Here is an 18,881-nt window from a genome sequence, read left to right on the forward strand (position 1 = left end):
TGAGAGAGTTGGAATATGAAAAACAGCGAGAATGAAAGGAGAGAAGAGTTTAGCGCGAGTTAACATCAAATTGTTCTGAAAGTGCATAACTGGAAACATTTCGATAGATACATCTACGGAACAAATCTACTTTGGAAAAAAAATGCATCAGGAGACACAATTCCAAAAACAACAGCATTTTTTAAAAGATATGTGGTGCCTAAGAAACCAAGGGATGGATTAAGAGTTTGTCTAATAATAATGATAATAATAATGAAAATGAGGAAGTAATAATATTAAGAAGGGTATGCGAAATAAATTGACCAGAACCCACACAACTACTTTCCTCCATAGAAGGACATGTTCTTGAATCATGACTACTACCCTACATCTTCCTCTTCTTCTTTGAAACCATTCGACTTCCATGGCAATGGCTCTCAACGCTGCTCTCTACATCGCAAAGATGACTTGGATAGCTCTCACTGGTTGGATCGTTTCTTGCATAACTGTTGCTGATGAATTTGCTTCTTCTCTTCGCTCTGGTGATATTGGTCCCTTCCATGTTGGTTGATTCATGATCTTTTTTTCTTCTTTCTCCAAGATGGGTATGCTTCAAGTTTTCTAATTTATAATTGCTTTTGAATCTAGAGTTGTTTTATTGTGTTGGGTTTGTGTGATTAGTTTGTTTCAAGGTGGAATTTGTGTTTTAGGTTAGTAGACAGGATGTGTTTGGGGGTAAATTGTTTAAGGTTTTTTGTTGTAGGATTTTAGATTCTTGTTATTATGAGGTTTTTTGATCAATTCAATAACAAACACAAGCCTTTGTTACTTAGCTTTTACTTTGTTGGTACTTCAAATTTGATTAGGTGGTTGATTTACTGATTTATGCATTTTGTTTAGTGATTTAAGCATTGAGCATTGGGTTGATGAATGATGGGTTATGCAATGATTCTTTAGATTAGTATTGATCATGTAAAAGCTCGGTAACCGACACCTCCGAAGGTTCTGTTTAAAGCCTGAGTAATGATCTCTATGGACATGGCCTAACACGGGAATTGATTGTACCTAGTAGTATTCAAGCTTAGATGGATTCGAGTCTGAGATCTTGAGAGGAGTACATTCTCATGACTCAACACTTAGGGTTGTATGTGTAGTATCAGTATGTGTCTTGTTTGTTATTGGATGGTGTAAAAGGGAAAAAGTATGAAGTAATAAAGTGAAATTTGATGGATGGCATGATGTATTATTAACTATGAAACTATTGAAAACATTGAACTTTTCTGATACCATTCTGAATTTACACATGCTTTGAAAATTCAAAGTATGCAACTGTACTACATATATTCTATTGTTACAGCTGCTCATTTCATAAATGCTTAATGTTTTATCATTTTGATATGGCTGGACATGTTCCATCAGCTGTCACTGAGCTGGAACATGGGTGGTCCAGTTTAGAATTTTTACTACCCAATAATAAGAGGCATGTTTGATTTTGGTAGGTATGAGTTATTTTCTCTCTAAATTAATGCTTTATTTTGCTTAAACATAAATGGTACCTCTAAAATACATTCAATTCCATACTTTTTTGTGTCAAAAGAAATTTGGTATAGGCTCTTATTTATGCTGTTGGGGTATTGTTATCTTCATCATCATTTATAAATACTAGTACAACAGTGTGTTGTAATGAAATGTCTTGAGAAAAAACTAAGGTTTCCATTTATAAATCCAAATAGCATTTTGAAGGAGATAGAAGAATCACAATGCCCGGATAATAACAATTGCAACAAATTGAAGTAGGGCCATTTCAGCAAAAGTTGGGTGCACATGTTAATAAAACCTGAGTTTGTGTTTCATTGTTATACAATTTATTGATATTGTTGGGGCCTGTTTAGTCTAGCCATTTAGACCCATTGAAATGTTTTTTTTTTTTTTTTTTATATAAAAGAAAATCAATGCATTTGAACATAAGATCGTCTGAAAAGCACACTCTTCGATATTGTTGTTAAAATCACATAATTCAAGCAATGTATTCGGGAATTGTAATCGGTTATTGCTTTTTGGTAATTGGATTACCACTGTATTGATTTGTCTTATTTAGAACAACTGTACTAGAGTATTGTGTTTTATTAATTGGGTACCACTGTGTTGAGAATTAATTTTAGAATACCTGTAACCGGTTACTATACTAGGGTTACAGACAAACATTTCAGTTTTTCTATTTTGATAGTTAGTTGTTTGTATCCCAATCAATTGTACTCGTGTATATACCTTTGAGGTATCAATTTTTCACCCTCAATTTCTCTCTCTATCTCTCTCTCTCTCTCTCTCTCTCATCCTTGTACTTCCAAGTTCTAACATTTGGCATCAAGAACAATGTGAATCCTCTTATTAAAGGTGCAACACACACACAATGAGCATCACACAAGGAAGAAAAGAAGAAAAATTTCAATGCGCTATTTTTAATCCATCAATGCGTTGATGCATATAATTTTGAGAAAGTTGGTGATTGCTAATCATAGCAAGCTGGGAAATCTTGGAGAAGGCATACGCAGAGGCTGAAAAGATGAAAGTTGTGAGGTTACAAACTCACAAACGTCAACTTGAGTTAATTCAAATGGAGAAGGAGACCATCAACGATTTCACGATGAGAATTACTAGGTTGGTGAACCAACTATAAGCATGTGAAAAAACAATCACGAAGAAGTATGTTGTCGTAAAAATCTTACAATTTTTTATGGTAATATTCAATAACATAGTCGTATTGATTGAGGAATCAAAGGATCTTATGACGATGAGCAAAGAGGAGCTACAAAGCTCTCTTGAGGCATATTAGTAGAGAATTGAGGATAGGAATGTTGATAAGGCAAAGACGGATATCGCTTTGCAAACTCGTTTCAATGAGAGAGACAAAAAGGCGAAGGGAAAGTGTCTCATGAACAATGGAAGAGGGAATTTTCAAAATTTTGGGGAAAGAGAATCCCAAAATTCAAAGAATTCAACATTTCAAAAGGGTGAAAACAATGGTAGTAGCGTTGCTGGATTAAACAAATCTAGAGGAGGTAATATAAGAGGTAGAGGTGGAAGAAGAATGGTTAACAAGAGCAGTGTGCAGTGCTTTAATTGTAAAAAAAACTTAGCCATTTTGCAAGAGAGTGCAATTCCAACAAGAAAGAACCTCAAGAAGATGAAGCTAGAGTTGCAAGGAAAGAGTTTGATGGTGAGAACACACTTTTGGTCATGATCACAGAAGGGGAATGCAGCAGCAGGCTGCGGGACAGTAGCAGCAACAATTTTAAAAATGTTGCAAAACCTTGTTTTAACTAGTTACGTAAATGGTGTGCGATTAATGCAGAAGAAAATGCAATGGTGACTTTGAAAGAAGCAATGCAGTTGAGCGGTCAATGATATTTGGATTTCGGATGTTCAATGCATATGATGGGGATGAAAGATTGGTTTATTACAATCGATCGTGTCATTAAGAACAAATCGAAGTTCGTAGACCAACCACTGTAGCGGCGGAAGGGACTAATCCCACCGTCCACTTGTAGGGATCCAGTTTAAAATTAGAGCAAAGCTCTATATGGACTAGCCTAGCACCAGAACTGTGTGCACCTAGTGGAATTCGAACATGAGACCTTGAGGAAAACACTTTCAAGTCTCAAGTCTCAACCACTAGGCCAACCCCGAGGGGTTAACACATGATAAATTAGGTTAAATCATAAGTAATATAGGAAGCAATCGACCCAACGTGAATGGATATCTTCCTTATCTTCTTATGTGAATGGTATCTCATTGTTAAACACCTATAATATGAACAAAATTTATATCATGTAAACACAGCAACACCAACATTTAACTTCCAATCTCCACAACAACAACAACATATATAAACATTTTACTAGCTAACAACAACAACAACATTAACTTAACAAACATAAATAAATTACATGCATATGGATAAGTGATTACCTTCGCCTATGAGTCTGTAATGTCTCCGGAGACAATATCCAACATATATTTCATAACATAATATCCACATACGTATGAGTTTGGTTGTTTCCGTGACTATAAATAATTTGTATATAATGGTTGATAATACAATGCACACGTAATACATTATAGAAAATTTAAAGCATATCACTAATAAGACCACTTACTTTTAGGAAAATGAATTTTGGTTTTTTATTTCTTTAAGAAAATGAAACTTATTTAGAAGTAAAAGTAACATTTTAGTATTAAAAAGAATACCACTTACGCACTAAGAATTCCTATCATCTTTGGATAAGACAGTGGTGTAATGAGCATAGCATAATCACCTAATTTTGTTTGGGACAAATAATTATTAGTTGCTAGTGACCACTGCGTTAACATCTAAAATAATTAATAATGGATAAAAACTTGAATATTAAATAAGAAACACACAAATCACATATACTTAAGAATTGATAAGTGGTCATATGTAACAATCTCTTTTCTTTTGAATTAACTTATTTTGTATGTACATTTGGATATCATTTGATGAATATTGGGTAAACTAAATAAGGTATGGGTCCAAAAAATTGCACTTTTGTAAATATTTGTGTGCGCACAACTGATGCATGTACCTAATTGATTTTAACACATAAGTTAACTATAAAAATTAATTATAAAATGAATATAATTTGAAATCGTCATAAAAGTTGTATTTACGTGCACCATAATTGAAGTACAATTATGTCCAACCAACTAACACCTTCTACAATTTCCTTAATACAACTCTTTGCTATACTTTTGTTTGTTCTGGATCATGTTCTAATAATATTCGAAAGGACTCTTCAAGATCCTCTACCATGCTTGTCAGTCTATGCAATGGCCTTAAGCTTGTGAAGGGGGGAGTGAAGCTGAATAACTACCTTTTGCACTTACACCACCCAAACTAACTTTCTCAGATATGTCTAATTTATTTAAATTTGGGTGGCTGAGTACATTCATCGATTTTAATTATTGCATCATAAAACAACAACTACACAATAAGTAATTTTAAGAATACAAATAACAACATCACACAACATATATTTTTAATCAAACAAACAAAAAAGAAAGTTCCTAAACCAAACTTATATTTAAATTAATCACATCTCGAGCCACATTGTCACGCATCTCTTGGGTCACACTCTCGCACACCTCCTTAGTCACGCTCTTCTCCACCTCATTGGTTTCCTCTCATGCACCTCCTTGGTCATCCTCTCATGCCCCTCCTTGGTTAGACTCTCTCGGGCCTTCTTAGTCACCCTCTCTTACACCTCTTTGGTCACCCTTTCCTCTTCTTCCTTGGCCTCCCTCTCCTCCACCTCTTGGGTCATACTTTCCCACACAGCCGCCCGCTCCTTTTCTAATGTTTCCTCTATCTTTCTCTACATTTTCTCCTCCCGCCTCTTATACATTAACTCTTTAATATGGTTTTTTTTTGCATATTATATCACTCTTTGACGATGTTCCAAAAAATAATCCCACGCAGATGCCTCTTTGAACACCATGGGCTCAATAACCATGCTCACTAGTTTAAATCAGTTCTACCAACATATCATGATGTCCTTGTGGAACAAAGGCACCAACATTTATTTTTTTTAAGCAGTGAATCCTACAAAACAAATAAAAGTTCATTACCAAATTGAATTAACTACCATTAATAATGTTGAAAAATAAATCTACTTACAATCTTATCAACGATTATGCGTATAGCCTTTAATGTGAACTCACCTTCTCATGGCATGATGGTGGTGAAGGTCATCCCAACTCTTGTTCTCTTTGTTTTCTTTTTTCTTTTATCATTGTCTCCTCTAGTTTATCATATCCTCCACAAGCAATATATGAGGATAGATATTTTTTTTCCATATTCTACTTTCCTTTTGACTCTTAGCCAGGAAATCATGAGTACTACGAGACTCAACAAATCTCTCCCAAAAGTATTTATCAATAAAACCATAAGTAACATATGGAGACGTTAAGTGAGTACCTTTTGGATTTGTAATATAATCTGTTGTGAGTTGGTTCTTAAAGCCTGCAATACTCACCAGGCCAGCTTATCATCTTCAGGAAGAATAAAATATTCTACATTTACAGAATAAAGTTGGTAATACTATTAAACAAAAAAGAAATGGTCATATATACTAGTAAAACAAATCATGAAAGTTAAAATAAATACATTAAGATCGATTCATATACTATTTTTCAATTTTAAATTAACTTGGTTTCATTCATCTAAAAAATACTCACTTTGCTTCTACCAAGTAATACTACATAACTCTTAAAAGTCGTAGCATTATCACAAGAGTTGTCAAAATGGCCTAGCCCATATGAGCCCACCAGGCCCAAAAAAATCATAGGGCTTGGGCCTTAAAATTGGAGCCCATATTTTCCAGAGCCTTTTTAACCCAGCCCTGAAAAGCCCGCTACCCATTAGGGCTAGCCCATATGGGACGTGGGTAGCCCATTAGGCCCGAATAATTATAATTTTTTTTTTTAAAAAATTAATATTTATATTGTCTTACTCCAAAATAGCACATTTATTTTTCTCACCTCACTAAATTTTATCTCTATTCTATTCAATCTTTCTCTTTTAAATATTATACATTAATATAATCAATATTCTTTCATCTTATTATATTAGTTTTCTCTTATTTTAAATATTCAAGTATTATTTTATACAATTTAGACATATATTGTATTTAGAAATACATTATAGTATTTATAAGAGATAATGTAGTACTTTAAATAGTATTATATTTAACATAATATAATTTTAAATTGTATTTATAATAAATATTATGGATTTTTTATTTTTATTTTTTAAAATAAAAAATCCCGTTTAGGGCCGGGTAGCCCAAAGTCCATATAGGGCCGGGCTCGGATAGTAATTTTCGAGCCCATATTATACAGGGCCTTTTTGGGCCGGGTAGCTCATTTTGACAGCTCTAATTATCACCATAACACTTACCACTTTGCAAATACAAAACGAACGAAAACCTAATACCAGTGTTACAGGCTTTTTTCAACTTGGTCATCATTATGACACCTTTAAATTTATTTTACTTTTAGTCTTAGTATATGTGGTTGTAGGAGAGGTGGTGGTTGTAGGCAGTGTTTTAAAAACCGGACCGGACCGGCCGGTCGGACCGGTCGAACCGGGAACTCGCCCGGTAACCGGTCTAGTTCAATTGCTGGATCGGATATGCCATTGAACCGGTCAAAACCGATGTAAACCGCTAAAACCGACGGTTTTCATGAACAGGTGGTTTAATTGCATTTTGACAAAAAAATTAAAACGACGCCATTTTGATTATTTTAATGAAAAGTAAAAATAAATATAAAAGAAATAAAAAAGAACTTAAATAAAAATTAAAAATTAAAAATAAAGATGCTAAGGGGAACGACAATCCCATTAGCATCAAGGTCTAAGAAATTAACAAGGAAATCAGGAGCCTTGTCAAAATAAATATATCTCTTGTTAATGCATCCATGCTTTTCCAAGCAATCCGCGCACGCATTAGCATTCATATTGAAGAAGAAGATTCCAACATTTAAACAATTTTCCTTCCATTAAATTAAATTTAGCAAACAATAAAATTATTTTGTTATAAATTATTTATATATATATATATATATATATATATATATATATATATATATATATATATATATATATATATTATTTAAGTAGATTATGTTGCGATTAAAGTTTCTTTGCAGTTCTACTTTATAATTTTATACTATTTTATCATGTGTGATATCTATGTTTAAAGTTTGAATTTAAATTATGAATTTGTGAATTTATTTATGATATGATATTTTTAAAAAATTTAAGTGCTAGTTATATTTATAAAAACTAAATCATCCGGTTTGACAAGTTTTATACCTATATAATTTTGTTATAACGGCCGGTCTATTGAACCGAGTTATCTGGTTTAATCCGGTTTAGTCATGCGGTTTGACCAGTGACCCAGTGGTTCGACCAATAAACCAGTGACCCAGTTCCCTCACCGGTTTAATGTCCGGTCCGGTTTTTAAAATACTGGTTGTAGGAAAGGTGGCAGTTGCATAAGAAGTGGTGGTTAAATCGTCCATCTCTGTAGAAACAACAAACGACAATAATCGTATAGCTTCTTGAGAGTACTTCATATGTATAAACTCATAATCATTGTACTTAAGATATGAATTGCATCAACAAAGACACATAATGTGAGATTCATGGAACATAAATATGGTATATATTACTTAACACATTCCTAGCAATACTTCATTATAATAGCATCATAAACATTAAACTTAAAACTAGGGGTGACAAAACAGGCCTCCCACCCGCTCCGCCTGATGCCAGCAAAAAATCGAGCGGACGGGCAAGCCCGCCAAGTAAAATGGACATAAAATTCATGTCCGCCCCGCCAAGGTGGCGGGTTGGCAGGCCGCGGGCTTGCCTGCCAATTTTTTATTTTTCTTTTATTTTTTAATAGATTAATAGTCTTTTTTTTTTTTTACTTTTCAATTACTTTTTTTTTACTTATTTTTTAGAACAATTTTTATAAAGCATGTTTTAAAAATATTTTACCTAAAAAAATATTACATATATTTATAAATAAATGTATAAAATAAAACCATAGAAAATTTGAATTACTAGAATTAAATAAAAAATGGCGGACTTAAGGCGTGACGAGCTTGACAAATAGGTGAGGCGGGCTTTAGCGAACGGCGCGCTTTGGCGGGATGAGCTTAGGTGGGCTGCGAGTTTTGGTAGGGCGGGCTTTGGTGGGCAGCGGGCTAAAAATCCCAACCCAACCGGCCATTTTTTGGCGGGTACATGGGCCGGCCCGGCGGGCCACCGCCCATTTTGCCACCCTTAATTGAAACAATACAAAAATAACACTAAAAAGGAAAAACATATTTTACACAAAAAAAAAAGGAAAAACATATTTCCATTTTTATCACCATAATCAAAATAACAGAATCCACACAACAAAAACTAACATTTCTAAGTTACGTGCACGGATAGAGTGAAGTGAGTGAGTTACGTACCGAGTATGTGATGAAAAATATAAACAATAGTGGAGGAAGTTTCGTTGATGTTTGGTTGTCTTTCTTTCGTTTCAAGCTAAACTTGGGCTTGAATGGCGTTGAAGAGAGGAAACATACATTTATGTTCGAAAAGTTACGTCTGTTGGAAGGGATAATGTTTCAAAAATGATTATGAAATATGGGTTGAGATGTCAGGGCGTTTAGATGGAGAGGATAAAAATGAATATCTTTTAGGGCATATTTTTTAAAAGACCTTTTGATTTTGCAGGAGAATGAAGATGAATGAGAGTTGAAAAGTAAATAAATAGTTAGAGACTATCGTTATAAAAAAATACATGTAAAATATATTTCCTCTCGGTTGGACAATACAACCGAGATAATAGATAATTAAAAAAACGTTTTTTTAAATAGATAACTAATATTACTTTTCGGTTGGATAAATCAACCGAGAGAATAGATTCATTTGAAATAAATAAAAAAATAAGGCACCAATTAAATAAAACAGATAAATTTTAGATTAGATAAAAGAGAATTTCGTTTTCTAAAATTTAAATATATACATTATAAAAAAAATAAAAGTAAAAATTGTATGAGTTGAGATTCGAAGCTTGGTCCCTAAGTCACATTTCCTTTTAGTAGGATGTAAAAACCGAAAAAAATAGATGATATATTTTTTAATTAAAAATAAAATTTAAATTAAAGCGCCTAACGAAAGTGATTCCATCGAAGTTAGTTAGAAAACCAAAGTAAATTTTTATTAAAAAATATAATATTTATTGTAGCCAATGTTTTCATGCTTTTTCACCGGTAATTAGAGTATTTCTTCTTATTTTTGCATACTTAGATCCATGATTTTGGTGCAATTATTATTTTTCCATTCCATCATATCCTGATTGTTGTTATTCACAATTAGAAATGTGATGAAGATTTTGGGTTTTCATCCCTCCGAATTGTGCAATGTTTGGAGCTTTGAGTTTTTGACAAGGGACATTTTGGATTTAGGTTTTCATTTATCTTATAGGTTTTCATCATATGAAATAAGTTTCACAACAAAAAAGTAACAACATCCACATTATTTCTAACACTATCATTGCATCGGTCTTACAATAGAGAATAATATAGATCTTCTTTTTGAACAAATAATTGGCATTCTTTTATCATCGTAAACTTACTTATGTTCTTTACTTTTGTTGTTAAAATAAAATTTGGAAGAGACTTGCATGGTATATATTATATGTATTACCATGTCCAGGTTTGCTTTGGTCATCAATAACTAAACATGATATGCTTTAGAATAACCATATCTTAGTTTTTTTTAATTCAAATTATCACATTCAGTTTCTCAATTGGCTAGGTATACTTGTCCTTGTATAATCATATTGACTGCAATTTAACCTACATAAGTTTTTACTATACGCAGGAATAACTTATACTTTTATATTTTAACTAACTTTGTTTTAAGAGTATTGTGCACTCACTTTTTATTAATATTGATAAGTATGGTTTTATTGGTTTTTTTAGCTATTTTATTATTTATTTCATTTCATTTTTTTATCGTTTTATTTTAATTCGATTTTGTTGTGTTTCAGAGTATAAAGAGAAATGAAGGATCAAAGTTCATGTTCAAGAGAGGTAAAATTAAGAACAAGATATGTCTGAGCTTCCCGAAGAAACTAATGAAGAATAAAACAAGTTTAGCGCAAAATAGTGAGAATTTGGTCGACCTGTAATAACTATTACGAGTGTATTGGTCTATGGTCTTTAAGAGAAAAAAAGGTTTCCAGTCAAAACAGTGAAAATTATGGTCATATTGAAAATTCGGTCAACATGTAATGGCTATTATGATTGTAATGATCTCTAGTCTTCATGAGAAAAAAAAAGGTTTCCATTCAAAACAACGAAAATTACGATTAATTTGTAATGGGCATTACAGTTGTAATTATCTCACACATTTCAAATATAAAGAAAAATATTTGACGCAAAACGAGGAGTATTATGGCATGTCCATAATGTGCATTAAGGTCGTAACGACTTCAAGACCTTTAGGTTTTCTTTAGTTATGTCGTTTCGTTTCAAGGTATTGTTTTGCTTTCTGATCGCTATATGTTGAATAAATAAAGTTTTATGAAAAATTACAACACTTAATTAGGGTATTTAGGTTAACATTCCTAATTACTTGCTTGAAATGACCAAGATCAAATGTATTGTGATTTCCTCGACCCATTTCAATAAATGTGGTTTGATCATTAAGATTCTTGCACTTAATTTTTTCTAATTTGTAGCATATTCACTATACAGAATCGGGTCTTATCACCCTTGCCAATAGAATTATACAAATTGCTTGAAATTGATGAGCAGTGGAAAACACCAATTATGTGGGCACCTGAAAAAAATTATAAAATTGGTTATTAGGTTAGATCAAATAAGAATTAGAAGTTGCTATTCGCATCTTTATGCATGGTAAGCCACCCTAGTGAAAAAATCAATAACGCCTCTAAAATCTAGAACTTAAACTCTGTACACACCCAAAATGCAACCATAGTTAAGTCTTAGACGCAAATCAAGGAACAAAGTTAAAACAATTTGGAGGTTAATGTCCACATTTTTTACGGAGGTTAATGCCTGTATTTTATACGAATGTTAATGTCTCGATGAGTTTGATTTATATAAGACCTTTCCTTTTCATTCTTTATTTCAGAAAGTTTACTTAGAACCCAAAACCGAGCTCATGAGCAAACTCCATTTCCATAATTTTTAAACTTTGCCATATCTTTTACTGCATTGCACTAAATCATAGTATATTGCTAAATCTCATTCCACTGCATTCAATAGAAAATCCTCCACCACTTCTCATGTTCGGTAAGTTTTTCATTTTCTTTCTATTTTTCTTTTGTGAAGCATTAGTTCGAACTTAAACACATAATAGGTTTTTTATGGTACATTAGGAATCATAATAAATTGTTTAGTTAGGTATGCATTTAGATTTTTTTGATGTTTGAAGTTTAGAGTTTAGGAAATGCTCTATATCTACATTTTTCTAGTTTTCCTGAAATGCATAGATTTTTTATTTTTCCAGTTATGTTTCTTGGATTTGAATTATTTGATTATGATATGATTTTTATATTTTAATTAAAGGTAAAATATCTGACAACCGAGAAAGGTTGACACATGGTAGAGTGGCTTGACATGCTTTCGTTATTGCCACTTCATTTGATGCAAAAGCGTAATCTTATAGAGTTGACATGTCTCTGGCATCGTCCTCCCATAGACATGAGTCCCCTACTACTTCCCATGATTCCCCTAATATCTAACCTACTTCCCTAGAAGGCCTTGAAGTCCAACCTATTGTTGGCGTTCCTAATGTTTTTCCAGGAGGCCCCTCAAACACCTCACTAATTTATATGTATGCATACCATGCTGCTAGGAATGCATTAGATGTAGAGGTGAAATATATATATATATATATATATATATATATATATATATATATATATATATATATATATATATATATATATATATATATATGTATGTATTTATTCTTTTAAACATATGTGTTATAAGATTTGAACTTTCTGACGATGATGTACCATTTTTACAATACTGTGAGTCGTTAAAATGTATCAACCACAGTAGGAATATTCCGAAGTTGTCGCTACATGATGAACCATGATTTTAGGATGTCATGCTATTTGTGTACACTTTTATTAACCATGGATGTCATGCCATATTTGGATTTCTGGAGAAATTGTATATATACCACCTAGATGCGGTAATTGAGGTTGATGGTGATGATGCACATGTTGTTTATCATAAAGTATGTGCATTGAGGTTATACTTCATGTATCTAGTTGACACGTCCATATTTGTGGACAAAAGTGCATACTATGTTGATGTCGTCTAACTAAGATACTTTATTGACCGAAGATGATTCGTGTGCACAACTCGGGGGCCTATTTTTTGGTTTACCTTTAATCCAAATTAGGTGAAGCTGATGTATGAAAGACTAGACATATGACAACAAGAAACACCCTATTTATAGTAATATATTTGCACTTTTACTATTACTAGTATTTCATAACACTTGTATTACGTAGTTATTAATATTTCATCTGAACCATTTTCAAGCATGAATCCTCCATCACTTTCCACGTCTCTTTGATTGGACATTTGTGGATGACTACAATGAGGCTTTATCACATGCTTGCTCCTTCATCTCGTTCAAAGGGAACCATGCGACCAAGCAGTTTCAAGTTTATTTTGACCGCATCACCGTAGATGATATCAACTTCACATGGTACAACAATCACTGTGAGACACGCCCATTAGACGATATATCCTTCTACTTTGGGTGGTTGCCTTGTGGGTCACGAATAATGTATATATCTACTTCAGTGAGTCATGCGCCAATTCGGATATATGCAGGGTATTCCTAAAGCCCCCAATGTTGTTTCTCCTCTCATAGTCCGTCGCAGAGATGTTGATGAGATATTTTTGGAGTACCATGCTCATCTCTCCCTAGAGGATGTACGTAGTGTGCCAACTCTTAAACTATGGAGTATTGTATATGGTTATATCCAAGGGTTGTTTAGAGTGTCACATCCTTACATGACACCAGATGCAAAAGGAGAGTCACTTAGACCAGTTCATCAGGAGATATTATAAGAGGACCAGGCTAGGACAGACCATTCCATTGATGTGTTATCGATCTGTCAGTGTATTATGGATATTGGGAGAGCGGACGTAGAGAGAGGTGAGTTTCAATAAGGTATTCCAGGGAGGGCCACCGTGGAGGCCATGATAGCTCAGGAACGACATGCTATGCAATACAGGAGGCTGTGAGGAACTTGAGGGGGGGGGGGGGGGGGGGGGTCATATATACTAGTAGATAACTTTTCCATTGTATTTTGATAATTTGTATTTTTGGTTTGTATTTTGTGAACAATGCATTGTTTGCATTTGACTTAATATATTTTGATTGAATTGAATAAGTGTATGATTTAATTGAATAACAATTATGTATATTTTGTATAAGTGACTTAAAATATAAGGTTTATCAAAATGTTTATAACAAAATACTTCCCATGACGGAAATTTATTGTCTTGAGGGTTAGTACGAAACTTAACTTTCGTAATATACATTGAGTTGTAAAATAAACACAGTATCATGAGTTCAAAATTTATCCAAAGATTAAACTATAACTTAATCTACGGACTCGCCCTTCCATTAATACGGAAATTGACTTCCGTACTTTTTTTTGATAAAATAGAGATGACTCACTAATGATATATTTTGATGTATGTTAGTGCATCAGGAGATTAACTTCCGCACTGTTCCTAAAACAATGTCGAATTTTTTAAGGATGACTTTTCACCACCAAAGTACAAAGAACAACCCCTAATATAGTGTTACATATAAGGTGTGACCAATGCAGTGTTCAATAAGGCCCAAACCATTAGTATTTTTTGCATGGACCCGGATCATGAGCTTTGAGAGAGAATTTTTTGTCAGCCCATAATATTTTGAAACTATTTTGTATGAAAATGTTATAAAATTTAAAATTATTTTGAAAAATAAAAAAGAATATAGGGCTTGTTGGTCATCTTTAGTCCAGATACTTTGAAGACTTATTTGATTGAGGCATTTTGACCCTTTAATTTAATTAGAGGGTGTGAATAACATTCAAAATAAAAAATATATATAAATTGCAACTAAAGTAATGGAAAGAGTATAACATGGAAAGTTGAATATTTTGATTTTCTCATACAAAAATAAGAATTAAAAAACAAAAGAGGTGATACATCTAATTCAAACCAAAGTTACTTACATAAATAGACTAAAATAATTCAAAACATATAATATAATCAAAACTAATTTTCTGTTTTATTTATTTATTTTAGATAAACAGAGTCCATTTTCTATTGAGAAAGTAAACTTATAGTACCATAATTAGATTCTCACATTAATAACCATGTTCTTATGTAACTTATATCTTACACATTCAATTTTTTTTCTTTTCATTTTCATATGAAACAAAATTGGAAGAGAATATTTTCATAAAATGTTTACATGGAACAACTCTACACTACCCAAGTTAATATTTAATTTTTAAAAAAAGTTAAATAAAAATTACACTTTTAAATTCAAGAAAAATTATTTTCCACATGATTTATCATCATACAACAGTAGCTATGCCACTGTATCTTTGTCTTGTTCTATCAGTCTCAGATGAAAGTCCTTGTTGTTCCATACTTTTTCTCTTGTTATTATTGTTGTTTTGTTGTAGTGGTTGTTGCTGTTGATCAATAGTTGAATGTGCTTGTAACTGTGTTTCTGATTCTGATTCTGAATGTGAATATTGAGATTTTGGTGCTTCTTGTTGTGGAAGTAGAATTTCTGAGTTTTCAATCTTTTCTTCTGTTTCATTTCTTGGATCTTTCACTTTGTTTTTCTTCATGTGAGGTTTAAGTCTACTCAAATCTGATAGCCTTACAGGTTTCAAGAAAAATTCTTCTGCTCCTTCCTCTAAACATCTGTTACAATAATTTTTGACAGATTAATTAAGATGTCGCAGATTCGAATCCGCACTTCTAGTGTCTCAGAATATTACAAAATGAGCTGACTTAACGGGACAGATTCATCTGAATTTAAGTTATGAAAAAAAAAAATTGTTACCTATTAATTCTAGAAGGCACATTTTCAGATGACATAATTACCACTGGTATGTTTCTCAATGATGATGATTCCTGAAAGAGCAGAAAGAATCCAATAAAATTTTGTAAGTGTTTGGTTTCAGGTGGAATAAATGTTGAACAGAATTTTTCAAATATTCTGAAACAGTTTCTTCACCCAAATCAAATCTAGTCACTATTTACTAAAAATAGATCCTTTTTGAAAAACACAATCTTTTGATGACTTATTCAACCTGATTTGTTTTGGGTGGAAAACTGAAAAAGCATTCACAATAAAAATATTCTAAAAACAATAGTTAAACTAGCCCAAATTCACAATTTTTTGTTGCATTCAGTAATTATCTATTGTTAAATTTTAACGATAGAAAATTATCAAATTAGAATGAATGCATAATCGAAGAATTCTTATAAATAAATTCAAATAGTACCTTGATTTTCTTAAGCAAATCATAGCCTGTCATGCCGGGCATACAGTAATCTGTTATAACAAGATTAACTTCCACTTCCTATAAGAAACAGAAATACAAAAATTTCAGAATACCAAAAAAACAAACTAATATATATGGTTGAAAAAGTTAAAACAACAGGGTGATTAATTTTTTTTTTTTCAAATAAAAACATTTTTTCTTATATTTTTTGAGATGAACAACAAAAACATACCTGATGATTATTAGGAAAGACAGACGGTGTATTTGTGCTGGTATGATGATTCTGTTCATTTTCACACAGGCCCAAGAACTCTAAAGCCTTGCTACCAGAATCAACTGTAGTAACTGTCAATTAAAAAAAGAGAAACTTCATTAATAACAACATTAACATATTATGTTTCATAGTACTTGGTTGGTTTATGTTTGGTTTTTGAGTTTAATTACCTTGATAAGAAGAGGTTTTGAGGAGTCTTTCAATGAGTTTTCTATCTATGATACTATCATCAACAGCCAAGACATGAAACTGTGATTCTGCAGCCATACCCATTTTGGAAGATAAATGGATTGAAATGGAAGAAAAAGGGTAATGAAATGAAAGTAAGATGGATTGTTTATGTGTTTGTTTATGAGAGGAAGGTGAGATTGAAAGATGAGCTTTGTAGAGAAATAAGACCCACCAAAATCCACATCCCACAAAGCAAGATCCGACCAGATTTCATCCAAAATCTTGAAAATTTTGTAAATTGATCTTGAATTACATGGCAAGCAATGCAAAATAATTATAACATATATAATATGAATATGAATGAATAAAATAATCAAGTGAATATTTTTATAGGATGTTGAGAGTAGTGAGTGGTGACCATTATTTATATATATATAAAGTCTAAATGTTAGGGTGAAAAAAATTAGAAAGTTTAGGTGAAACCAAAAATAAGAATTCAACGACAATCAGTGTTAAATTCTCTTAAAGAAAATTTTTATTATTTATTGTAATTCTTTTCGACTCGAAGATTTAATCTCTGCAATCGCGTGTAGAAGATAATTGATTTATGAAACATAATATAAAGCAAAAGTGGAAGAGAGAGAAAGTGAAAGGGTGTAAGTGGGGTCCAACAAAATCGTTTGAAGAGATACAGGTGATGTAAGCAATGTGGCCTTAGGTGTGAAATCATGTGGAGCTTACCATATCTTAGGCAGGTGGGGAAGAGTGGTGTCAAAGAGAGGCCAATTTCTTTTGATTCTCTTTTGAGATTTGCTTCCCATGCCCATAACCCATGACCAACCATACATGTATGTTCTCATCATTCATGCATATTCCATGCCATCAAAATTCATATATCCACTTATTTTTTCCACTAACCTTATGGGGGGTCATGCTCTTTTAACTTATGGTCGACTTCATCATGTCTATTTATCATCTTTGATTCTTTTGAAAAAGGGAAAGAAAAGTCTTCTTAACATTGATTTTTGAAATTTTGTGTTTGTTATTTATTGTGTGCTTGAATAACTCTTGTTTTTCTTCTTTCAAACAAGTAATGATTTATTGACTTGTCTATAATTCTTTTAATTATTTAAATATTGGAAAAAAATCATCAATTTAGATTTTAAATTATCATTTTGTTTCAATTTAATTATTAAACTTTATAAATATGTAAGAAAATTTTGTTTAATAAAAAATAGTAAATAGTTAATAAATATGTCTTGGCATAGTTGTAATATATAACAATTTAGTTTCGATCTGGAACTAGAATTGTTGATAAAACGGTGAGATAAATCGTAAAAAAAATGCAAGATTAGTAATTTTACATTCAAGTCAATAAAAAAATTCAAGTGACGTGGGCGTAGAAATGAATATAAATAATGAGAATGACGCACTCTTTCTTTTATTTACTGAGAGTGCTTCAAACCATATATGAGGGGACGCGATGTGCTATGCAGACAACTATCAGATTTGTCTAAATGAGTCATCGGGGGATAAGGTTGTCCATTTTGAACAAAAGCGAAAGAATATATGTTTCTCGCGTTTGTTTCCTTAACTCTTGCTTCTACGCGTTTCATCTTGGATTTGTGGACAATTTATAATTGATTTAGTTAGTAATATAAGAAATATTAAGGACTGGATTAAATTTTAAACTTTTATCTACTAATTAATTTATTATATTGATAAGGTTTTTATTTATATTAAAAAATTTATATATAAATATTAATACATAAATATAAATAAAAATTGTCGCCATAAATTATACTCTAGATCAATAGTTTATACTTATTTAACTCAATTAATTCATGTTAAAAAATAAAGATAAAAAATATTTTAGAAATTAAAATATTATTGTTTTTCTTTTTGAAATGAATTTAATTATTATTGTTGAAAGTTAGTGGAACATAGCAAATTGCATGATGTAACTTTGGTCTACCACAGTCAAAGGACTCAATGACCTTCCACAACTCATTGTTTGAATTGAGTAGAAATATATTTAACACACACTTTAGAAACATTTATGATATACAAATTAAAATACAAAAATTGTATCTAATATCAAATATGTTTCTCTATTTTTGTACATTCTTATAAGTTTCAAAAATACTATATTTGACATTAAAATTTTGAGGTCCAAGAATAATTTCCTTTTAAAAATAGTTGACAACTGTTTGTTATACACTAGTATAAAAGAGAGTATAAATATGAAATCTATTTTACTATTTTTGATAGTGAGAATCAAACTCAAG

At 31.8% G+C, this 18,881-nt stretch overlaps 2 protein-coding genes across 2 annotated transcripts; one reads left to right on the plus strand and one right to left on the minus strand.

Annotated features, from left to right (window-relative positions):
- Positions 1-254: 254 nt before the first annotated feature.
- LOC131612392 (uncharacterized) lies at positions 255-2,877 on the plus strand. Its single transcript, XM_058884190.1, has 2 exons — positions 255-584; positions 880-2,877. Exon 1 carries the CDS (start codon positions 404-406, stop codon positions 548-550), a length of 147 nt encoding a protein of 48 aa, XP_058740173.1. The 5' UTR covers positions 255-403; the 3' UTR covers positions 551-584; positions 880-2,877.
- Positions 2,878-15,109: 12,232 nt separating this feature from the next.
- Positions 15,110-17,004, minus strand: LOC131612394 (two-component response regulator ARR9-like). The gene is made up of 5 exons (XM_058884191.1): positions 16,593-17,004; positions 16,381-16,493; positions 16,149-16,226; positions 15,704-15,774; positions 15,110-15,561 (listed from the first exon to the last, which is right to left on the minus strand). The coding sequence occupies exons 1-5, from the start codon at positions 16,693-16,695 to the stop codon at positions 15,204-15,206; spliced, it is 723 nt and encodes a 240-aa protein (XP_058740174.1). The 5' UTR covers positions 16,696-17,004; the 3' UTR covers positions 15,110-15,203.
- Between the last annotated feature and the right edge of the window lie 1,877 nt (positions 17,005-18,881).

Source organism: Vicia villosa, linkage group LG6 (genome assembly GCF_029867415.1).
Source record: "Vicia villosa cultivar HV-30 ecotype Madison, WI linkage group LG6, Vvil1.0, whole genome shotgun sequence".
In the NCBI taxonomy this organism is placed as follows: Eukaryota; Viridiplantae; Streptophyta; class Magnoliopsida; order Fabales; family Fabaceae; genus Vicia; species Vicia villosa.